The sequence below is a fragment of the Amblyomma maculatum genome, chromosome 5 (assembly GCF_055883805.1).
Source record: "Amblyomma maculatum isolate TAMU_Amacu chromosome 5, ASM5588380v1, whole genome shotgun sequence".
Classification (NCBI taxonomy): domain Eukaryota; kingdom Metazoa; phylum Arthropoda; class Arachnida; order Ixodida; family Ixodidae; genus Amblyomma; species Amblyomma maculatum.
Window position 1 is genome coordinate 75,743,802 of NC_139348.1, and position 25,790 is coordinate 75,769,591.

At 46.5% G+C, this 25,790-nt stretch overlaps 1 protein-coding gene across 5 annotated transcripts in view; it reads right to left on the reverse strand.

The window, feature by feature from the left end:
* The window catches only part of LOC146188524 (uncharacterized), a 50,523-nt gene that overhangs the window by 5,619 nt on the left and 19,114 nt on the right, over positions 1–25,790 (reverse strand). For 3 of the 5 annotated variants that reach the window (XM_084603130.1, XM_084603131.1, XM_084603127.1), the window contains one exon: positions 5,365–5,491. In XM_084603130.1, coding sequence (XP_084459256.1) covers positions 5,365–5,491 — 127 coding nt within the window. Of the gene's footprint in view, positions 1–5,364; positions 5,492–5,751; positions 5,864–25,790 lie in introns of all 5 variants that reach the window. The other 2 variants (XM_084603128.1, XM_084603129.1) reach the window with 1 other exon arrangement.

Sequence of the window (25,790 nt, forward strand, 5' to 3'; positions counted from 1 at the left end):
GCTTCGGATAGCGTGAGGGTCATGTGTGCTACGTCCGCGTTCGCACTGGGGTTGCTTTCGCGAATACAACCTAGCGTGGTTTCGGAGCACGAACTATTTTGACTCTGCTCTGGTCGCTCACTGTTGCCTTCGCAAGTCTCGCTCTCTACAGCGGACGCGCACTCCTCGTCGGTCTGCCCTGGCTGATCACAACTCGCGGTCTGCGCAGTTTCCCTGATCGGCACTTCGTTTTTCTGCGTGCCCTGCTCTACGACACAGCTGATTTTGGAAACCGAAATTTTCTCATCTCCGTTGCGCTCTCCACAAGCGTTTGCTTCCGACTCGAGAGGCAGTTCAGTTACTGATAGTTCCCCACACTCATGTGATGGAACTGTATCTCCTACAGCTACTTGGGTCGGCGTGCAGTTCACCTCGCTTAACGGCGTCACTTCGGACTTCTCGCCGATTAAGCCTGTGCTAACAGTCTCAGCTAGTGGCTCGACCAAGGTAGCACAATACTCTTCTGTTCTAGAATCGGTCGGCTCACTACTGCGGTCACGTTGCTCGGCCGCTTCCCCAAGCTGTTTCTCACACTCTGGTACCTTTGACTTTTCAGGCTCACTTGTGTCTACGGCGTACGTGGTCTTAATCTCAGCGTGCTGTACCTTCGACCCTTTCTCATTGCTTGACCGCCTCTCCGGTACTACCGCCTTTGCAGCTAGCTCCCGAGCTCTAGATCTGGTCAAGGCCTGTACGCTACCCTCTCCAAACACAAGCCCATTTTCGCGCAAGAGGTGATCGGACTTGTTTGAAAAGAGGTACGGGTACTGAGGAGGAAGCACAGATGACACCGCCGCTTCTGTCTCAAGTGCCCCGAAAGGTCCCTCAATAAGCACTTTGGCTATTGGCAAACGCACGCTGCGAGCTTCCACGGCCTGTTTGATCCACGCGCACTCACCCGTGAACATCTCTGGTTCTACGTAAGAGGAGTGAACCACATCCATGGTAGCCGCAGAATCGCGAAGCACTCGACACTGTTTCCCGTTCACGAGGAGGTCTCGAGTGTAAGGTTCGAGAAGCTTCATGTTCTCGTCACTTCGGCATAATGACAAAAACACGATCTTTGGTTTTGTCTCTGGACACTGTGCCGAAAAATGACCAGGCTTCTGGCACGTATAACAGACGCGCGATTGCCTTGCCTCGAACCTCTTTTTCCGTTCGGCTTCGGTTACCACCGTCGCTTTATCGTCGGCCGGACTGCTTTGACTCGCATCCGCACCGCGTTTCTTCTCCTTAGCTTTAAAGGGCTTGAATTTCGGCCTCTCAAACTTAGAGCCGAATTCTCCCTGTTGACCGTCCTTAGCTCCACGAGCCCGACGCGTCACAAACTCTTCAGCTAGCTCGGCGGCTCTATCCACCGTACTAACATCTGGCCTATCCATGACCCAATACCGCACGTTCTCGGGTAACCGACTGTAAAACTGTTCTAGCCCGAAACACTGCAGAACCTTATCGTGGTTACCATACGCTTTTTCTTCTTTGAGCCACTCATACATGTTTGACATGAGCTTGTAGGCAAACTCTGTATACGACTCACTTTTGCTTTTCTCATACTCCCGAAAATTCCGACGGAATGCTTCTGCTGACAGCCTGTACTTTTTTAGCAGACTCGATTTCACTTTGTCGTAATCCTCTGCTTCCTCTTTTGTCAAGCGAGCGATTACGTCTGCCGCCTCACCGGGTAACAAAGTGAGCAAGCGCTGTGGCCACGTTTCCCGAGAAAACCCTTGCCTCTCGCACGTTCGCTCGAAGTTAACCAGGAACAAACCAATGTCCCCTCCAAGCTCAAACGGCCGCATTAGGTCCCTCATTTTGAACGATTCCCGTTCTCCTGCACCGTGAGCCCGACTTGCACTACCACCGCGTCCCGCGTCTACCTCGATACGTTTTATTTCTATAGCGAGTTGACGGTCCAGCTGCTCTTTCTCTTGCTTTTCCTTACGGTCTCGCTCCTCTTTCTCTAGCCTTTCCTTACGTTCACGTTCACGTTCACGCTCACGTTCACGCTCCTCTTTCTCTAGCCTTTCCTTACGTTCTTCAATGATCTCAAGGCATTCCAAAAGCTCGTCATCTTCAGCTTTCGACTCAAGAATAGCCTTTAACACTTCTGGTTTTCTGAGTTTGTCTGACAAATTCAGACCCAGCTCCTTCGCAAGCTCTAGCAATTTCGGTTTGCGAAACGACTTCAAATCCAAATCCATGGCTGTTCCGAATGCTGCCTTCTCTACTGCCCACTATTGCCTTGCTGCAATTAACCCAGCAACAACGACAACACAATTACCAGCCCTGTTCTCTACTTAACAAAAGCCTGGCAAAACTCAGTAGAAGAAAGTCCCGCACTCACCAAACCTCGCAGCCAAGAATCCAACGCAGTCGTTCCGCTGCAGGCAACCAGTCATCACACAGGGCTCGTTGCACTGCTCCCGCCTTTCCGCTGAGCTGCTTTGATTCACGAGTCACGCCTCGGACATCTCCGCTCTTCCCACCAGATGTTGCACCTCGGTCAGGCCTGGCTCGTTTCACCGACCACGGTCACTGCTTGGTCGTCCTCGTCTCTCCGCTGTTCACCAGTTGTTGGACGACGGTATCGTCTGGCTCGTCCCTCCAACCACGGTTACGGCTTGGTCGTCCCACCGATGCCTACCAGTTGTTACATTTGGGTCGCGTGCTCATCCCACCGCTGCCACCAGTTGTTAGGTTTGGGGTCGCGAGTGCCGGGGGTAGCGTACCGCTGCGGCGCGCGGCCCCTCGGTAGCGTTGGCCTGGCGGCTCCGTGGACGGCATCAAAGGTGCCAGCAAAGACGAGGCGTCTTTTAACGAAACAACCTTTACTGCAACATCATGAAGAAACGGGCAGTGAAGCTGACCCGGAGAGATTACAGACACTCTCACACAGCTGGTGTCTAGCGTCGTAACAACGGCGCGTCAAAGTAGTCTCTCTCTCAGCGGAGTCGGCCGCTGCTTTTTATAGTTTTTCCAGTTCACAGGGAAAGGGTAAACCCTCACAGAAAAGGGAGAGCCAAACATGTTGGTTCACGACGAATGACTCAATCGCAGGTGTTCCGACCTCATCTCCTCCACCTCCTGCAGACAGGAGAGGGCGACGCACTTTCCCTCGAGCTCCAGGCTTGGCCAGCTTGTGCACACACACGCACGCACACACATTTGGCGCGTGGCAGGAACACGCTGAGACTTGTCGGCGGGAGGAAGCGTTGCGCGGCCGATGAACGGCGTCGAAATGGCCGATCCGCTCGCGGTTCTGCCTGTTGCTATGCGGTGGCCGCGTCAGCTGTCCCACTTCTCGGTGGAGAAACGTAACAGTACATAATTTTATCCCCTGCTATTGTGAAAAAACTTTCTTCAGTCAATTGGGTATTTTCGTCCACTTTTATACTGAGGAGCAGATAATAACATTGTAATAAAGGCCCCAAAACTTACCAAATTTCACATGGTACGCCTATGTTTATAAAAGGACAGAACAGCTAAATTGCTGTAATGTATGTACGCGACAGCGCATTGCGGTATTCGGCAACAGCGTGTTGTCTGATTTGTTTAAACCCTCAATGTAGCGTATTTTTGGTTTAAATCTGTGAATGACGTTGATGAGAGAGTACGAGGATGTATATCTTCGAGACTAAAGCAATGACTGTGACTACTACAACTGCTAAAATTTCGCCGTACATCCGTTGAAAGACGCAAGCATGGCAAACGATCAAATGAAATAATATATATATATATATATATATATATATATATATATATATATATATATATATATATATATATATATATATATATATATATTTCATGTAGATGGGCTAATAAAAGGCCAAGTATTCTAAAGAGGCTCCTTTAAAACTTATAAATTTGTTTGAGGATTACGTCGTAAGCAGATTTATATTATCATTTTGTGTAAAAAATATTCTCCCTGAGTGAGGAAACGCAAGAGAGCATTCCTAGAATGCAAAGTTATTACTGTTTAATGGCCTTGGTCAATCTGAAAAGCCGCCTTTCCTTTATTTAATCCCGCCCACCTTTGTCCTGACAAAGGTAGATCTCAAACAAACTTATAAAAACGTGCATAGGCTTTATACACACAAGAAAAATTACTTAACAGTCGGAAAAATAAGTTATTTAAATTGTAATTGCACCACAATAAGGGGAGCATATCAACGAACTTAGATTTCAATAATTCATGCTAATAGAGTAGATAAATTGTTTCTTGCCTAAACAAGTGTAACGTTTGAAAACAGTTTTGCATATCGCGTGAACAAGATTTTCACGTAATTTATTTTTGAGCGATTTTATGAGCTCACTACAGCCGAACGAGATACTGTGTAAACGGGAAAATGGCCTGAGCGAAACATTGATCTAGTGATGGCTAGAACAGTTTATAACAAGTAGGCCACTTCTTCTTGAATTGAACCTATTGGGAGTTTCTCTTAACAGCGGCCTTGGAACAGCAGAAATTTACATCGCTGAGAAGAATGGTTTATTAAAGATGACGAGGACCATTAAAAAAAACACTGTACATGACAAAGAGGCTAATGCATGAACTGTAAGCAAAAACTATTGCGCAGCAGACCGTGCGTGTATTTAAATGTAAAAATCCAAATCTGTTCCTTATGATTACCAAGGGCAGGATGCAGCAAAAATACACACTTAAGTATAGCCGTAAGAAAGCAAAAACTAGATCTTGTCATCCTAATGACAGCTCAGGTAGACAACCAGGTAGAAAACATGGTACGTTCTATAGGTCGCACAGGCGACATCAAGAAATCTATAGAGACCGGAGGAACAACTTTTGTTACAAAATAAGCCCACGGGAAGCATTATTGTTATTATGCAAGTACGTTATGGGGGGGGGGGGGGGGGGGGGCGGGGGGCGCCGAAATTGCGGTGCATGTAACGCGCAGTAATGTAGCAGTTATTCTTCACCTCCTGGCAGCCTCCTGTTGCGGCTTGGACGGCTGAAATACGCGCTGTGGTATGTACATAATCTCTAATACGTTCAATAATGTTAGCATAAATAGGGCTTCTCTCGAGGTACAGTTTATTATTATTAGATTTTTGTAAAATCTTTCTTACTTGCGACTACGAAAGTCTCATTTTTTTTTTAAATGTTTTCGCTCTTGAACTAGACTCCAAAATTATGTTCACCGCTGTACCAAGAGCCTTCGAAATGTTAATTGTGATTCTTTGGAGTTTTTGGATATGATCGCACAAAGTTGTTCCTAGCGTCTGCGTTTGATAAGGAACAATGCAGTGATGTAGTTCCATTAATTAAGTACCCAAATATTGCCCACTCAGAGTTTGTCACCGCACCTTCTTCAAACCGCAACACTCCGCCGTGGCTAGGATCGAAAGCAGATTCTTGTGTACGTGTTGAGCATGCGATTTTGAACGATACCACCACTATCCAGAGCAGTGTCATTGGCCAGCTCGAGGGTACCTGCAACCGAGTTTAAAATCACTCATTTGGACAAATATTCACTTATATGATGACGCTAAAATTTAGTCTCTAATCGATTATTTGTTGACTGCATTGGTCCTAGTCGCCGGCTGGAAGAAGGTGGCAAAACCAAAATAAGAGTACTGTAAAGAACGTCGACTTACCAAGAATAAAAACCTGCTCTTTTTCAACCCCTAACATACAATTAGGCATTAACTTTTATAATTGCTCTCACAGAAATTATACAGAAACAAATACACCTCAATCATTTACTGCAATCAACACCTGTTCAGATTATGGAACTCAGGATAATCAGTCCCTTCGTACTTCGTTTCACTGTGGGTCAAAATTCGGCCACCACTCAGTATATACCTGAAGAGTGCAATTAAAGGAAACTTGTTTTTTACCCTTCGAAACCGTTTGTCTTCAAGTGAAGTGCTTAATATCATCTAGCAGCATTTGATTTCCCACAATTATTTTTTCTTGGATAGAGCAATAGTTACAGGACGCCATCATCATCATCAGCCCCAATATACTTACTGCAGGAAGAAGGAGTAGAATTTATGTCGTTCGTTCCATTTCGGAAGGTTCTTTAAACCCTTCCTGTTATGTAGTTCGGCGTAGGGAAGGGCAGGAGGCGTACATGAAGGCGATGATGATAGAGCATATATTTACAGCGTGACATATACATATATATATATATATATATATATATATATATATATATATATATATGTTTCATAAAAGTCTTCCAGGATCCAGAAATATGTATAAGATGAGGTAGGGGCGCACAAACGAAAACAAAGGTTTATTTCCGACGTTTCGGCCGGGGCCCGGCCTTCGAAGGCATATATATATATATATATATATATATATATATATATATATATATATATATATATATATATATATATATATATATATATATATATATATATATATATATATATATATATACAGAGAGTAAAACTGGAAGTTGAAAGGAATTTACAAAAACAACACTCTGCGCTACTTTACTCTTTGACCTAACTGGTTACTCTTTGACCTAACTGCCTACGCATGGAGCCCCAGCTCAGACTGGACTGAACACTCTTGGATCCCATCTCGTTTTACACCTTCAAAAAACAAAGAAATAGGGGCGCTCATTTTCAGAGGCCAGCCCCACACATCAACTGTCCAATAAGGAAATATGCTAGATGGGCACGGCTTATCCTCTAACATAGGGCCGCACTAGCAATACAGATTACATCAAAAAAAGCACGGCGAAACTCTTTCCGTGGTGAGCGTGTCGAACTATCTCCTCTCGGGAGACTTTCTTCCCACTTGTTTCCCGCACCCCGCCTCCCCATCTATGCTGCCGCTGCTGGCTAAATCCTTTCCACAGTGCATTGCCCCGCGCCACCCGTGTTTACCACTTCGAGCAACGACATGCAAAGGGAAAGATCAACCAGCCGCCATGCTGAAGGCCTGGTGCCGGATTAAAGGGGAGCTTCTGGCTTGCCCGCTCTGAGAACAATGTCCGAGTCACATCCTGAGTGCTTCTTCGGGCGCTCTTTGTCACATCTGCAGACAGGATAAACAAGACTGCCTTTCGCGCTGCTAAAAGTCGCTGTGTAAAAAAAAAAGGCTTAAAGGTCATATGGGTGCTCGTTACCGGCCAGCACGAACGGTGCCACACATGCGAGCACCCGGCAGCACGTCCCGCTGCGCCTGTCTCCATAAATGACCCTCAAGTCTGAAACGGTCCCGAAATCCGGCGTTGACGGTCCGGTCGGCTTTCCCCACACGCGGCACGCTTGCAGAAGGGGGACCGCGTCCACAATACAAGAAGCAAACCGGCGGGTTGCGGCGCCATGCAGAGACGCGCACCTGCAAGCGAATATCCTCGGGCGCGACCCTACAGAAGGCCTCTCCCTTAATCTTCCAATTAAACCGACCCTGTTCTAGCGGCATCCACAAGATCTCTGTAAACTTCACGGCCTCATTATCTCACCAGATCTGCTACCGCTCTCTCTTCCGCTTATCTTCAACAAGAATCCAATCTGTGGCTCTTACCAACACACATTTAGTCTCTTCGTTCTAAATATCCTGGCCATGAAAGTCTCTTCTTGATTTGGACTTAAATGTCACTAACTGGAGATTTTCTCTGACCAAATCTCTGCCGGGATAATCCGGGGAGCAGAGCAGAGCTCGCGCTGTGGCGCTGCCCGAGGGAGCAGTTCAGACTGTATGAAAGAAGACTCGCTTTATTTCATACTTCGCTTTTACCTAGTGGCTTCATATGCCAGTAGACCCCCTATCGCAGTGCTGCTGCCGATTACTGTTGAGTCAAGCATGAAACAGGAAGCGATGATTCCTGCACATCCCCATTTTCAAGCCTTATAACATCACACAAATACACTCTGTAGTGGTATAACAATACTCTGGCATCATTGACACAACAAAAATAACACAAGCAAATAAAGAAAAGAACCGCTAGAAACATCAATATTCCACAACCCGCCTTATGGGCTTGCAAACAACTCTGCCCAACCTTGTCGTGGTTACATTACTAGCTTCAGAATTGTTACAGCCAGTCGAAGTCCGATTTAAAGGCACCAAAACTTTACGATCTGCTTTGTCTGACTCAATCGATTGCTGCTAGGCTGTTCGTACCTGTGAACTCGCAGCTGCTGCTATCTACCCGGTCTTCTTGGAGACTGTTGAGCATTGTTTGTTGCGAATGACGCTGTCCCGTTTTCGGTTTAAGCATAGCTTTAACGCGGCTGTGATACTGCTACGAGTACGTTACTTTTAAGACGGATATCAGTCACTCTCACCACATCTATCTTTTTTAGCTCAGGAAAAATTTAGACCGGTGACGAAAGTGGAAGTGGCAGCTTTGCCCCATCCTGACCTTCTGGTCATTGGCCACAGCTTTCTACATACAGCATTGTCCCAGATTGCGCCGCGAGGTCGTATTTGAACTCTCGTCCTTAGCCTTCTATCCATTAATATTGCTGCAGAGTTGACTTTCAGAACACAAGGCGTAGCCCTGTACCCCAGTATAGATAACGAAGTGTCATTCAATTTCAAAACGAGATTCTTAGCTGTCTTTACCCTACGTTCGAATTCCCCATTTCCCTGGGGATGGCTCGGACTCGCGTGAAGTGATGGAAACCGTATTAATTGACAAACTGCTCGAAGTTTGCATTATGAATAGAGGACCATTATCGGTTACCACAGACTCGTTAATGCCATGACTCACAAAAATGCTTTACGCTCGGCTTATCACTCTAACATTGTTGACAGCAGAATGGCGACCTCTGGGTATCGCGAAAGAGAATCTATTATGACAAGATATGATGTAGCTGAATTTGACACAGAACGACCGCTACTTTCTCCCAAAGAAAAAAAAAATGTTGGCAATGCCATCACCTGTAACCATCGTTTTCTGTGCATTTATCGCGGAAACATTTTACTGTTTTACGAAACATGCTATCTCAGAGCTAAGTAGCGACCATCAGACAGAACCTGTAACCACGCTGGGCCATCGAGATATGCCATGGTAACCTTCACGCAGCTCGCGTAGTGTTTACTTTTGAAGAAACTGAGGAATGACCAGCCTGGTAGCGTTCAGCTGTAAACCGTCCACCAAAGTTATTCGTGCGCAATTCTACCAGTATGGCCGAAGATAACATAAAATTGTCATTCCGTGGATCGCTCTGTTTGCAGAATATGCGCAGACTTGGATACACTTCGTAATTCGCTTCACCTTCGTTTACAATTTCCAGAAAGTCGTCGCCTGTTTCTAAGCCCAATAAACAAGTATTGAAGTAAGAGCTGACCTCTTAGGCTGTCAAGCGGCTTTCTACGTGAAAATGTCGCCATTTGCCTGAAAAGTCTACTACAGAAAACCCGCACCACACCAGCCGCGGACGAAGAGTTGAATTGCGGCATAGAATCGATTTCTTGGGGCCGGGCAATGATACCAAGGAAATTGGTCAGTTACAAGGATACTTCTGGACTACGCATGTATTAAATAAATCAAAACAATTTTTACCAAACATTCCCGCTGTCCAAGTCAACAGCAGAGCTTCCTTCTGTTCAGACCGAGAAGCGAACGCGACTGATCTGCATTGAACGCCTTTTTGTTTTTGAAACAAGGCGGCTCCCAGAACAAAGGGCGACCTCTGAGCTGAAAGAGCGGTTTGTAAAGTAGTCTCGTATACGGTCATGCATAGCGCTGAACAAATGATCCTTTTGAGTTCTTCAAACGATTTTTCCTGACTGCTGTCCGAGATGGTGCCGATCCTAGTAAAAAAAAAAAAAAAAGGCATGAGAGCTGTCAATTGGGCTAACAAGGCTTGAAGAGGTACAAACGGTTGACTGTTCCCAAAATTCTTCAAAGCTCAGTTATGCTTTTCTGTGACCTAAATCTTTATTAGCAGCTGGTCTAATGATCAAAATAAATGCCTTGTTCATTTATAACTTGACCGAGGAAACATACTTGGCTAACACCGAGTAAGCGATTCTCCGTGCCTTTTTTGCATATTTGCCTTTCCTAGACGGTGGTCACTTTATTTAAACGCTCATCATGCTGAGCGTTGCTTCTCCGAAACACTAGGGCATCGCCCATACCGTTAACGACCGCCGGAAGAGCACGTAATATCTCACAATTCCTCTTCTCAAAGTATTCAGAGCTCAGCTATTTGCAATGGGTGTTGGAATGAAACACCATTTACCGAAGGTTGTTGAGAGCGTGGTTGCCTCTCCTGAGTCTTTACTGAGGCGTACCTGGTGGGAGCTCGAGTTTGACTGAATATATAATATCATTTCGCTCCCAACAGCGAGCATAAAGCCGGAGCAGGGTCGGAAACGTAAACATTCTAGGACTCCACATTTCTTCAATTTAGAGACTTTATGCAAAATCTAGTATCCTGAACGCTTCACATGCGGAACTGTCCATCTCGGTGTACCATTCCGCTGGGTCATCCGCTTTTCTCATTATAGCTTAGTTCTCAGTTTTATCTATTGCACGCTTCAGGAAGCTTCAGTCAGGCCTCAGAAAATTGGTTTGGGTTTTGGGTTTAATGTCCCAAAGCGACTCACGGTATGAGAGACGCCGTAGTGAAGGGCTCCGAAAATTTCGACCGCATGGGGTTCTTTAACGTGAACTGACATCGTACAGCACACGAGCACTTAGCATTCGCCGCCAGGGAAAAGCAGCCACCGAGGCCGAGATTCCTTCCCTCATCCTTGGGCCCAGTAGTCGAGCGCTCTATGCACTAGGCCACACCCTAGGTGTAGATGAATTGGTGCCTTGCGGGGAGAACTTATGGCGTGCGGGATAACGGCGGGTGGTTGTCTTAGAGTTTACTGCCCTGATATCATACCTAGACTGCGTAAGGTCATTATTAGTTTTCCTGACTAGATTGCGTCAGCAAAGTTTATGAATCCTAAGGCTTCAAGGGCTGGGAATGCTAGAAGAACATCGCTTACCTGTCTGACTACGTAGCATGTCTCACACACAATGTTTCCTTTCAATGCAACGTCTGCTACACATTTAGCTAGCACCTTAAGCTTACCCAATCCTGCGCCCTCCAAAACTTCATAAGTTTTCAGAAATTGATTAGGAAATTCGGGAAATCTTGATGGCAATACTGACACTTCAGCACCTGCGTCAACAATTTCAAATATAGACACATAAATGTTTTAAACCGGAACAAATTGCTCTTTCTGCATATATCTATTCCTCCAACAATTTTTTTTCTAGTTTTCTGGTTGACGGCGGAAAGGGGTCCCTATTTTCAAGCAGGCCTTTACAAACTGTGCCTTCCTGTTTCACTTGTGACATTTGACAGCTCTGGTTGTGGACACCGCCTGGGATGGGCCGTATCACTGCTGAAAGTGCACCCTTCCTTTAGCGTTCGTCGCGCATGTGACGGGTGCTCCTACAAACTTGCTCTCGTGAACTGAAACATACGCATTTGTGTCCTGTGCGCACAAAGTTTTCACTTCTCCTGACTGTGTTCTCCATGTAGAGCACCTTGCTGTTCTGGACACCATCTTTTAGGATAGCCTTCGCCAGTGCCGAAGCCAGTGTCAGCGGCGAATCTATTCGCAAGTCATCCGACAGCTTTGCGTTGCGAAACCATACATAACCAACATAACCAGTCTGTTATGGATCATCTAATCATTTATTTCACTCAAGGCGCAGTAGTCCTCGAAGCCAGTAACGCAGTAGGAAACGTTTCTACTCACTCGTATGACATTTGTGCACGTATGTGAAAACAGTTGCCTTCGTACACGATATTGCTCTATTTTGTAAAGTGCCAGTAGACTTTTTGCTTTGGTTTCATACTTCGTTGCGTGTTTGTGTGATAGGGGAAACACCCTGAAAGTAAAATCACATGTTCTTCGTGTTTTTTTATTCCTCTGCACCTCTTCAAGATGCTCGACGATTCGGCAGGCGACGTGTACTACACACACACACACACACACACACACACACACACACACACACACACACACACACACACACACACACACACACACACACACACACACACACACACACACACACACACACACACACACACACACACACACACACACACACACACACGCACACACACACACACACACACACACACACACACACGCGCGCGCGCACACACGCACACACACACATACACACACACACACATAGACAAAGAGACGAAGGACGACGATCTTGACGTAACACGACAAAAATTAACATTATATGACGCGAACACAAGGTACAGAAAACTTTTACACAAGACAGGAAGGAAATGACACTCTACTGCGCGAGCAGACGCATTAACCGACACTTGCGCCTGGGCCTACCTGCTTCCGAAATTTCTAGCGAGATCTCGCCCCTGAACTGCGGATAGCTGCGCGTCGCGCTCTTAATTAACCGGCCTCGAAACTACCAGAAGCGGAGGAGGCGCGGAAACAGCCTAGCGCTGCAAAAAATAAGCCTCCCCCCATCGGCTCGCTAGAAAGATCTCGAAGCGTAAGCAGAAGCCATCGTCAGCGTGCGCGGCCTTCTTAATTATGCGAAGTGAGGAGGAAGGCCAGGACCGTGCGGAGAGATGCACGCGTGAGTCAGCTCCACTGTGGTTAGCCCGTATCGATGAGGGCGAGGAAGCACAGCGCGGTGGCCGAGATTACGCAATCGGTCGCGTCGCCGTCCGGAACCTTCCATCGATGATCTCTGCGGCGCGCGTCGAACAATAACAGAATAGGCCATCGCGGCCTTACGCCGAATATTTCACGAGTATTCCCCCTTTTGTGTGCCTTAGCTTGCGTACATGAGCCTCCCCAGAGCATTCGTTGAGTCCCACTGCGTATGTGTACTAATCGAAATGCTCTATCCACGCTGGTGACTATGATGTTCAGTCAAAATTGCAGGAGCCCATGCTATCGGGTTGAAGGCGTTTTCAATATCTTTGATGGCAGATGCCTCGTTCAGTGGGCAGATCCTTGACCATCTAACAACATTTGTGATAAGCCGGGAAGAGTATCCGAGCGCGCACTTTTGCGCTCTCCAAGGAAAGAGTCCAGAAACTGAGATCCCGGTGATGAAAGAAGTCCCGCTTTATTGTCGTGCTCCGCTTTTCTACACTCGCCTCATATTATAACAGATCCACTATCACAGCCGCAGCTGCCGATGCCTTCTTAGTCACGCGTGAAGCAGAAACTGACGATTCAAGCAGAGTTAGCACGGTTCCTAGCTCTAAATGTTGCAGGAATGATTTTCCATTACACAACTCTAAGCGTCATCTTCATCATTCGTACAACATTTTAATGATCTTGCATGGTTTCACTACTATAAGTGAGTAGCGCAAAAATGCTACCGTCATGTGAACTTTCAACATGAGTGTTAAATATTAGTAATGACCTGTCAGCACTTGCCTAGTGCGTTTCATCCCAACCTTTGCTCTCCTATGTATTCCTCACGCATGGTCCAGATCAGTTGTTGCAACTTGTCCAATGTGCACATATTCAACTACTATATTGAGGACTTCACTACTTATTCTAAACTGCTGTCCTTTTTCAAGGCTGTTGAGCATTTCCTTAGTATTCTGCGTATGATTTTCTAAACTTGCCTTTTTCTTTATCCTATCTAGGTCACTCATATCGCTTTGTCGTTCACTGCCTCAACTACCCTGTAAGACTGTGTCCCATGTAACCTTCAAATTACAGAGGTAATCACCATCAACCATTAGTCCTAACTGTTCTCAAACCAGTGCTCAGAATACTTCTCAGTAAATAGTGAATTCTCTGGAGAGATCATGTCTTTTTGCTAGACACCCTTCTTTATGGTATGTCATTACATTCAATATGAAGAACTATGCTTCCTGTGTAGCCGCATTAGACATGTTCCAGTACTCGCAGAATTGGCTCATCCACAGCCTGATTTCGCAATGTCAGCATGCGTGCGGAGGTTTCTACTTGGTCACATGCATTATCGTAAGCAACGAATGCTGTGTAATTGGTTGGATATATTCTCAACTCTATTCTATCACACTGTTGATATAATTGATATTTTTGGCGATATTCACCCTTTCCGAATGTACAGGAGAGTAATATGGCCTAATTCATCAGACGCCTTAACTTGTAGCCACAGTAGCTCTTCTGTCGAATTATATATATATACACAAATGGGTCGCGGGTAAACGGCCTTCTGTGATGAGAAAACATGGCTGATAAATCCTAGAAAAAGTGGTCGCACATGAGTCATTAATTTGGCTGCTGGTCACCTTCGTAACAAAATGACGAAGTCGGACTTAATCGAATAGAATGTCCGTTTCACCCATTTCCAAATCTCAAAATTATCTGGCTTCTTTTGATTTTAACTGTCGCGCAATGCAGTTAACGTCGCCATCATTTTCGAAGGCCTACTGAGCAAGCCTAATATCGCGCGTGCACCAGTATCATGCATAACGGTGCCGCCAACAAATTGCCATGATTTGGTTTTGAACCCTCGCAAGAAGGAGCAAATGAACTTCCATGGCATGAGCCCACTATCTTATCAGCGGACATTTTTAAAGCACGGTATACAATTCTCTTCAAATCCGCCATACAATATATATATATTTATATTTATATATATATGAATATATATATATGTATATATATATATATGTATATATATATATATATATATATATATATATATATATATATATATATATATATATATATACATATATATATATATATATATATATATATATATATATATATATATATATATATATATATATATATATATAAGTAAATAGACGTACTTGGTTGCTAGAGGTTACATACAAGTGAAAAATTGCTTCATACTGTTTCCAAGCGTGTCCAGCTGATTCACCTGTATGTGCCCATATTCTGTATCACCTCTTGCCAACCCTATAAGAAGACGAACAAGAATCATGTACCCTCAGTCTTGAGAAAGGCAGGGCTCCTGCCGAAACGTCGACTACAAATAAACTTGGAAACAGTATGAAGCAATTTTTCACTTGTGTATATATATATATATATATATATATATATATATATATCAACGACCAACGTTATCGAAGTGTTTGTTGATGGCGTCGCAGTTCTCGCTCTTGTGGACACTGGCGCCGCTGTAGTCTGTTATAAGTGCCAACCTTTGCCGCCGACTTCGTAAAGTTACGACGCCTGTTTCGAAATTTTTTCTCCGAACTGCCAGCTCACATCGCATTCAACCGCTTGCGGCGTGCACAGCTCGCATTGTCATTCAGGGTGTTTTGTACGTCGCCGAATTTCTTGTGCTGCCTCACTGCTCTCACGAAATGATTCTGGGTTGCGACTTTCTTACCAGTCGTCATGCGATTATTGATTGTGCCCGAGCCAGCATCGAATTGTCTCCGCTTTAACCGGCCGCCTCGTCTGACACACCGCTCCACGTCGATAAGATAACTGTGGCCGAAGATACTGACATCCCCGCCTGCTCTACCGTCCTCGTGCCCGTTTCCTGCGCCGGCTTTTCTGATTCGACAGTTCTGTTCACTCCGACTCACGCCGCTAATCGTCGCCATTGCTTAGTCCTGCCTTTCGCCCTTTTTACTTTCTGTGGTGGCTACAGCGCCATATACGTCTCTAACCCGTCGCCTTGTCCGTCAACGCTTCTTCGTGGAGAACGTCTTGGTCATGTCGAGTCCTTTGATGACGCTATGACATCTGTCGTCTCAGAAGACCCAACCCCACTGCAACTCGATACTATTGACTTGCCCGCTTCTGTACAGAACGACGACTCCACTGCAGCTTTTTCTGGCTGTCTGGATGCCAGCCTTTCAGCAGATCAACGCGACCAACTCGTCAGCTTGCTGCAGCGCTTCCGTTCCTCATTCGACCTTCCTCGGACATCTTTGGGGCGCACATCCGTAGTCACTCACTGCATCGACACCGCTACGCACGCCCCAGTACGCCAGCGCCCTTATCGGGTGTCGGCTGCTGAACGTCAAGTTATCACCGAGCACGTTAATGACATGCTTCAGAGTGGCGTCATCCAGCCTTCGCACAGCCCTTGGGCCTCTCCAGTTGTTCTCGTGAGGAAAAAGGATGACTCTATACGGTTCTGTGTTGATTACAGGCGTTTGAACAAGATAACGCGAAAAGACTTATACCCCCTTCCACGTATTGATGACGCTCTCGATTGCCTTCAAGGCGCCGAATTCTTTTCATCTCTGGAACTTCGCTCGGGCTACTGGCAGGTACCCATGGCAGCTGACGATCGACCAAAAACCGCCTTTGTGACACCTGATGGTCTCTATGAATTTAACGTCATGCCGTTTGGATTGTGCAACGCGCCGGCCACCTTCGAGCGCATGATGGACACAATTCTGTGCGGACTCAAGTGGCATGACTGTCTTTGTTACCTGGACGATGTTGTCGTGTTTTCAAAAGATTTTACGTCACATTTGGACCGTCTCGAGCGTGTGCTGAAGTGTTTGACTGATGCCGGCCTGCAACTAAATTTGAAAAAGTGCTGCTTCGGGGCTCGTTGTTTCGAAAGACGGTGTTTGTCCAGATCCTGCGAAACTCCGTGCAGTAGCTGAGTTTCCACGCCCAACTTCTCTAAAAGAGCTGCGTAGTTTTATCGGGCTGCGCTCGTATTTTCGTCGCTTCGTCCGCAATTTCGCTTCGATCATCTCGCCGCTGATTGATCTCCTTGCCGGTGACGCCATTCTTTCGTCTTGGACATCCGACTGTGATGAGGCCTTTTTGACACTTCGGCGCCTTCTAGTGTCGCCTCCTATTCTCCGCCATTTTGACCCTATGGCGCCTACCGAAATTCACACTGATGCCAGCGGTGTAGGTCTCGGCGCTGTCCTTGCACAACGAAAGCCCGGCAATCCAGAGTACGTTGTTGCTTATGCCAGCCGTACCTTAACGAAGGCTGAAAAGAATTATTCTGTAACCGAAAAGGAGTGCTTGGCCATCATTTGGGCCATTGGGAAGTTCCGCCCATATCTCTACGGTCGTCCCTTTTCTGTTGTTACGGACCATCACGCACTCTGCTGGTTGTCCACCCTTAAAGACCCATCTGGCCGTCTTGCTCGTTGGGCCCTCCGCTTACAAGAGTACGACATTCAGATCACCTACCGGTCTGGCCGTAAGCATTCTGATGCCGACGCCCTGTCTAGGTCACCTGTTCAATGTGGCTCTGACTCGACAGCTATCACCATAAGTGACTCATTTTCGCTAGAAATTGCCGACATGCCCAATTAACAAAGGCGAGACCCTTGGATCGCTTCTCTTCTCAAGCTTTTATCTACACTTTCTATGCGCCCAGCTTCACGAACGCTTCACCGCAAAGCTCGTCATTTTTCCATCCGCGACGGCATGCTTTACCGCCCAAATTACCTTTCCGACGGACGCAAGTGGCTCCTTGTCATTCCTCGGCATCTCCGTTCGGAAATATGCGCCGCTTTTCACGCCGATCCTCAGTGTGCCCACGCCGGAGTGTTGAAAACTTACACCCGTCTTCGCCTCCGCTATTACTGGCAGGGTATGTACCGCTTCGTGCGTCATTACGTTCGCGCATGCCAGGAATGCCAACGCCGCAAAAACCCTCCACACCACTCCACCGTTCCGATGCAGCCCTTTCCCTGCCCCAGCCGACCATTCGATCGTGTTGGTATTGATCTTTACGGGCCACTACCAGTCATTCCAGCTGGTAACCGTTGGGTCACCGTGGCTGTTGACCACCTTACCCGCTACGCAAAAACATCTTCCTTACCTTCTGCGTCGGCGCCAGACGTTGCGTCTTTCGTCCTGCACTATCTCGTTCTGCGCCACGGTAGAATTGCTCACCCCGCCGGGGTGGCGCAGTGGTTACGGCGCTCGACTACTGTTCCCAAGGATGCGGGATCGAATCCCGGCCTCGGCGGCCGCTTTTCGATGGAGGCGAAAAGCAAAAGCGCCCGTGTGCTGTGCGATGTCAGTGCACGTTAAAGAACCCCAGGTGGTCGAAATTTCCGGAGTCCTCCACTACGGCGTCTCTCATAGCCTGAGTTGCTTTGGGACGTTAAACCCCACAAACCAACCAACCTAAAGAATTGCTCAGTGACCGTGGCCTTGTTTTTCTTTCCGAGACCATTGAAGCCCTTCTTCAGCAGGGCCGCATTGTCCACCGTTCTACGTCGGCCTACCATCCGCAGACAAATTGCATGGCGGAACGTTTTAACCGCACCTTAAGTGACATGCTGGCCATGTATGCCGCGTCCGACCACTCAAACTGGGACCGGCTTCTCCCATTCGTCACGTACGCTTATAATACTGCCATACAAAGCACGACCGCCTTCTCCCCCTTTTTCCTTCTATACGGCCGTGAACCCACCTCAACTATGGACACGATACTTCCTTATCGCCCTGACACCTCCGAAGCGACCACCGTCTCTCAAGCAGCAGCATTAGCAGAAGAATGTCGCCAATTGGCCCGCTCATTTACAACCCAGAACCAAGGTCACCAGCAGTTCCTTCGTGCACCGTCTTGTCCAGCTCCTTCATACAGCACAGACTCCCTCGTGTGGCTTTGGATTCCTGCCACCCCTTCCGGCCTCTCTACCAAACTTGCCTCCAAATACCATGGCCCATATCAGATTATTTCGCCAGACCTCTCCGGTGAACTATGTTATAGAACCGCTTGTACCGACACCGGATATGAGTCGTCGGGGGCGTGAAACAGTGCACGTTGACCGCCCCAAGCCCTGTTACGACCCGCCTGTTGTGTCCACACCATGAGTCGGCAGGATGCCTCTTTTTCCTCCCGGGGATAATTGTAGTGTAACACCAACGCTCGGTGATTTTCGACGGTGACAAAGACGACGAGCGTATGTTGAAAGGCGCGCGCTAAAAAAGAAGACGGCAGACAAAAGACGAAGACGCAAGAGACTGAGGCGCTAGTTAAACGGTCGACCTGAACACCGACCTGAGCTTCAACGCACCCTTACAATATATATATATATATATATATATATATATATATATATATATATATATATATTTATAGATATATATATATATATATAACTCGATGAAGTCGTGAGCTCTGCTGTGTAGGGCCACCCAAGATAGACAGGTCACGGCAGAGAGTTCTGACAAAATGTGATTCACTGGAGAAGGTAATGGCAACCCACTCCAGTATTTCCTGCCAAGAAAACCCTATGGCCAGTCACAATACCATTATCGATATGGCGCCGGAAGATGAGCCCCCCAGGTTGGAAGGAGTCCCACATGTTACTGGGGATGAACAAAGGGCGATTCCTAGTAGCTCCAGGACGAATGAAGCGGCTGGGCTAAAGCCAAAAGGACGCTCAGTTGTGGATGTGTCGGGAAGCGACCGGAAAGTCCGATGTTGCAAGGAGATGTATCACATAGCAACATGGAATGTAAGATCTATGACGCAAGGTAAACTGGATATCGTCAAGCGAGAAATGGACAGATTGAACATTGATATCTTGGGTATTAGCGAGCTCAAGTGGACCGGAATGGGAGAATTTAACTCCGGCGACCATTATGTCTTTTATTGTGGGCACGAATCCAAGAGAAGGAATGGGGTCGCTCTCATAGTAAACAGAAGAATGGGCAAAGCAGTGCTAGGGTACAACCCCAAAAACGACCGAATGATTTCACTTAGGATCCAAGGTCACCCTTTCAACATAACAGTTATCCAAGTCTATGCACCGACCACTGCTGCTGAAGAAGCTGACGTTGAGAGATTTTATGCGGACCTACAATGCCTTTTAGACCGCACCCCATCATCAGACGTCGTTTTTCTCATAGGAGACTGGAATGCTAAGGTCGGGAGTGAAGAAATATCCGGAATTACAGGCAAGTTCGGTCTTGGTGAGCCAAATGAAGCTGGGCAGAGGCTAGTAGAGTTCTGTCAAGAAAACAACCTGACCATAGCGAATACTCATTTTCAACAGCACAAGAGGCGCCTGTACACATGGATTTCACCGGACGGTCTGTACAGGAATCAGATCGATTATATTATTTGCCGGCAGAGATGGAGAAGCGCTATACAAGCAGTAAAAACAAGGCCTGGGGCCGGTTGTGGCACCGATCATCAGCTTCTTGTTGCCAAAATTAAGCTTCGATTGAGGAAAACGCAGAAAACTAGAAGGCCTTTCAGGTATGATCTGGATCAGATTCCATTAGAATATGCTGTGGAAGTGAGGAATCGATTTCAAGAATTAGATCTAGAAGACAAAGAGCCCGAAGAGATGTGGACTGATGTTCGTGATATAATACAAGAAGTTGCTACTAAGGTAATTCCAAAGCAAAAGAAATGCAAAAAAGCAAACTGGTTGTCTGAAGAGGCTTTGCAAATAGCTGAGGAAAGGAGGATGGCAAAAGGTATGGTGGAAAGAGAAAGATACAAGGTTCTCAATGCGGATTTTTAGAAAATAGCAAGGAGAGATAAGAATGCCTTCCTGAACATACAGTGTCAAGCAGTTGAGGACAACAGCCAATTAAGGAACACAAGAGCTCTGTATAAGACAATCAAAGATATCAAAGGAAGCTTCTGTGCTAAGCTGGGCGTGATAAAGGACAAACGAGGCAAGGACCTCACTGAAGCCTCAGAGATAAAGAAGAGGTGGCAGGAATACACAGAAGAACTGTACAAGAAGGACCCGGATGTGCAAACCCAACATAGGACGGTTGTGATTACTGATCTCGAGCCGGGCATCCTGAAGAGTGAAGTTGAATGGGCCTTAGCCAGCCTTGCTAAGAACAAAGCTAGCGGAATTGATGGTATTCCAGCTGAGTTGCTTCAAAACCTCAACCACGACGCTGTTAACACACTGCATATATTATGTCAAAAGATTTGGACAACCCTGCAGTGGCCACAGGATTGGAGGAGGTCAGTTTACATCCCCATTCCAAAGAAAGGCAGTGCCAAAGATTGTTCCAACTACCGCACGATCGCGCTTATTTCGCATGCTAGCAAGGTGATGTTAAAAATCCTGCAAGGTAGGCTGCAGCAGTATGTGAATCGGGAGCTTCCGGACGTGCAAGCTGGGTTTCGCAAGGGCAGAGGAACTAGAGACCAAATTGCCAACCTTCGCTGGACCATGGAAAAAGCAAGCGAGTTCCAGAAACCCATTTCATCATCATCATCAGCCTGATTATACCCACTGCAGGGCGAAGGCCTCTCCCATATTTCTCCACTTAACCCGGTTCTGTGCTAGCTGCATCCACTTGACCCCTGCGAACTTCTTAATCTCATCCGCCCACCTAACTTTCTGCCTCCCCCTGCTACGCTTTCCTTCCCTTGGAATCCAGTTTGTTACCCTCAGCGACCATCGGTTATCCTCTCTTCGCACTACATGTCCTGCCCATGTCCATTTCTTCTTCTTAATTTCCACTAGAATGTCATTAACTTGAGTTATTTCTCTGACCCACTCTGCACGCTTTCTATCTCTTAATGTTACCCCTACCATTTTTCGTTCCATAGCCCTCTGGGTTGTCCTCAACTTAAGTAGAACTCTCTTGGTTAGCCTCCACGTTTCAGCCCCATAGGTGAGTACAGGAAAGATGCAACTGTTGTACACTTTCCTCTTGAGCGATACCGGTAAGCTGCTAGTCATAATCTGCGAGTGCTTGCCAAATGCGCTCCATCCCAATCTTATTCTTCTTGATATTTCCTTTTCATGGTCTGGATCTGCGGTTACTACCTGTCCTAGGTAGACATATTCTCCTACTATTTCCAGTATTTCGCTACCTAATGTAAACTGCTGTTCCTTCCCGAGGCTGTTGAACATTACCTTAGTCTTCTGCATATTGATTTTCAAGCCTACCATTCTACTTTTTCTGTCTAGGTCATCAATCATTATTTGCAGTTCATCCCCCGAGTTGCTTAGCAAGGCAATGTCATCAGCAAATCGCAGATTACTGAGGTATTCTCCATCTACCCTTATCCCTAACTGCTCCCATTCCAAGTCTCTAAATACTTCCTCTAAACAAGCTGTGAATAGTACTGGGGAGATTGTGTCTCCTTGCCTAACACCTTTCTTTATGGGAATTTTATTGCTTTCTTTATGTAGAACTATGGTTGCTGTGCAGCCACTATATATATCTTCCAGCACTTTCACGTACGGCTCGTCTACCCCCTGATTTCGCAATGCCTGCATCACCGCCGAGGTTTCAACTGAGTCAAATGCTTTTTCGTAATCAATGAATGCTATGTATAAGGGCTGGTTATATTCCGAGCATTTTTCTATCACCTGATTGATGGTATGGATATGATCGATAGTAGAGTACCGTTTCCGAAACCCTGCTTGATCCTTTGCTTGATTGCAGTCTAAGGTTGTCCTGATTCTATTGGCGATTACCTTAGTAAATACCTTATACGTAACAGACAGTAAGCTGATTGGTCTGTAATTTTTAAGGTCCTTAGAGTCCCCTTTCTTGTGAATGAGGATAATGTTTGCATTCTTCCATGCTTCCGGTACCGTCGATGACATCAGGCACTGCGTATACATGGTGGCCAGTTTTTCTAGCACGATATCCCCCCCGTCCTTCATCAAATCTGTAGTTATCTGATCCTCTCCAGCTGATTTCCCCCTTTTCATAGTTTCTAGTGCTTTCTTGACCTCGTCCTTCGTCACTGGTGGAACGTCTGACTGTTTTTCCCTACCGCCAATCTCACTACGGTCCTGACTACTTTGGCTGCTGTAGAGATCTGTATAGAACTCCTCGGCTACTTTGACTATCTTGTCCATATTAGTGATGACGTTGCCCGCCTTGTCCCTTATCGCATACATCTGGTTTTTGCCTATGCCCAATTTCTTCTTTACCGCTTTAAGGCTTCCCCCGTTCTTTACAGCATGCTCAATTTTCTCCATGTTATACTTCCTTATATCGGCCACCTTGCGCTTATTGATTAGCTTTGATATCTCGGCCAATTCGATCTGGTCTGTTGGATTGGAAGCTTTCATACTCTGCCGTTTCCTAATCAAATCTTTCGTCTCCTTAGACAGCTTACCGGTATCCTCTTTAACTATCCTACCGCCTACTTCTACTGCGCACTCAGTAATGATATCTCTGAAATTATTGTTCATTGCCTCTAGGGTAATGTCGCCATCCTCAGTTAGAGCTGAAAACCTATTCTGTAGCGAGATTCTGAACTCTTCTGCCCTCCCCCTCACCGCTAATTCGTTGATGGGTTTCTTTCTTACTAATCTATTGCGTTCCTTCTTCAGATTTAGGCTAATTCGGGACCTCACCATCCTATGGTCACTACATCGAACTTTCCCGATTACCTCTACATCCTGCACAATGGCGGGGGTTGAACACATTATGAAGTCGATTTCATTTTTGGTCTCTCCGTTAGGACTTTTCCATGTCCATTTCCGGTTCTTCCGTTTGCTGAAGAAGGTATTCATGATTCGTAAGTTATTGCGCTCTGCAAACTCAACTAGTAACTCCCCCCTGCTATTCCTAGAACCAATGCCATAGTCACCTACTGCCTTGTCTCCTGCCTGTTTTTTCCCTACCTTGGCATTGAAGTCGCCCATTAGTACAGTATACTGCGTCTTTACTTTTCGCATTGCCGATTCTACATCTTCATAGAAGCTTTCAACTGCCTGGTCATCATAACTACATGTAGGTGCATAGGCCTGTACAACCTTCAGTTTATACCGCTTATTAAGCCTAATTACGATGCCTGCAACCCTCTCATTAATGCTATAGAATTCATCTATATTACCCGCTATATACTTATTGACAAGAAAACCTACCCCTAGTTGTCGCCTTTCTGGTAAACCTCGATAACACAGTACATGCCCATCCTTCAATACAGTATATGCCTCATTCGGCCTCCTAACCTCACTAAGCCCTATGACATCCCATTTCATGCCCTCTAGTTCCTCTAACAGCACTGCTAAACTAGCTTCACTAGCAAGGGTTCTAGCATTAAACGTTGCCAGGGTCAGTTTCCAATGGCGGCCTGTCCAGCGGAGCCAGGCTTTCTTAGCACCCCCTGCTGCGTCACAGGTCTGACCGCCGCCGTGGTCAGTTGTTCCGCAGCCGCTGGTGACTGAGGGCCGGGGTTTTATGGAGCTTATCATAGGAGGTTGTGGCCAATTACTGCACCAGGGTGGCCAACTCCTGTTCTGGTGAGGGAGTGCGTTGCCGGAGGTGTTCACCGGCATCAGGTCGCACCCCAAACCTGTATATGCAATTCCATCGACACGCGGATTTTTTTTTTTTTTTTTGTCATCCGGTGGAGAATTGCGCGGCACCCATTTACTTCTGCTTTATTGATTATGCGAAAGCGTTTGACTGCGTAGATCACAGCAGATTGTGGCAAGCTCTCCAAGAGATGGGAGTTCCAATTCACCTCATCTGTCTCCTCAGGAACCTTTATGAAGGGCAAGAGGCCACAGTCAGAACTGGGCATGGTCTTACTGATTGGTTTCCGATTGAGAAAGGGGTGAGGCAAGGCTGCATACTGTCGCCCTGCCTATTTAACCTATATGCAGAGTGCATCATGAGGAAGGCCGGTCTGGACGAGTCTTCAGCTCGAGTGAAGATTGCTGGAAAACGTATCAACAACCTTAGATATGCGGATGATACCACTTTAATGGCAGAAAGTGAAGTGGAACTCAAGAGACTTCTGATGCGCGTACAAGAAGAGAGTGAGAATTTTGGGCTTAAACTGAACATTAAAAAGACGAAGATCATGGCGTCTTGCCCTATCAAGTCCTGGAGCATCAGTGGACAAGAAGTGGAAGCTGTGACAGATTTTCTGTTCTTTTGCGCCAAGATTACCTCGGAAGGGGACTGCAGCCATGAAATTAGGGGACGCCTGCTTCTGGGAAAGAGAGCAATGGTTAGCCTTGACCGCCTAGTAAAGAGCAGAGACATTAGTCTGCCAACCAAGATCCGTATAACCGGTGCTATGGTCTTTCCAGTTGTGATGTATGGATGCGAGAGTTGGACTGTGAAAAAGGCTGACCGCCGAAGAATTGACGCGTTTGAATTGTGGTGCTAACGAAGACTCTTAAGAGTTCCTTGGACTGCGAGAAGATCAAATCAGTCGATATTGTCGACCATAAACCCTGACTGCTCATTGGAGGGTCAAATTCTAAAGTTAAAGCTCAGCTACTTTGGTCATCTGATGAGAAGAGAGGAGTCGCTGGAGAAAGATTTGATGTTGGGAAAGGTTGAGGGTCGCCGGAGAAGGGGTAGGCAGCGAACGCGATGGTTAGATGGCATTCTCGAGGCATTGCAAATGAAGCTATGTGATGTTAAGAAGATAGTGAGAGACCGGAAAGCGTGGCGTGACATGGTCCATAGGGTCACGAAGAGTCGGACACGACTGAACGCCTGAACTGATATATATATAATGTCAGGCATGCGAACAGAAGAGAACAAGGAAGTGCAAAAAGAGGCTCTCCGGGATAGAAGTTGAAGAAGAGGAAGCTCACCATCTGTTGGTTAACACATCAGGCTAAGGTGCAGAACCATTCTGTAAATAAACCTTAACAGTGTGGTGGAGGTGCTTGGTTTGGTTGGGATAGAACTGTCATATTTCGAGGTGTAGGGGGAGAACCATTGGTTCCACTTGTTATTTGTTATGTAAATGTAGCGATGGCTGGACACGAGTTTAGAACTGAATTTACAGTGCTCTCTCGCTCTACGCACGACGTTATTCTAGGAGTTGACTTTTTACAACAGTGTGGCGCAACTCTCGACTTCAACAGTGGCGAGATATCAATAAGCCCCAGCCTTCGATCGGCCCTCATAGAAGACTCGCCGC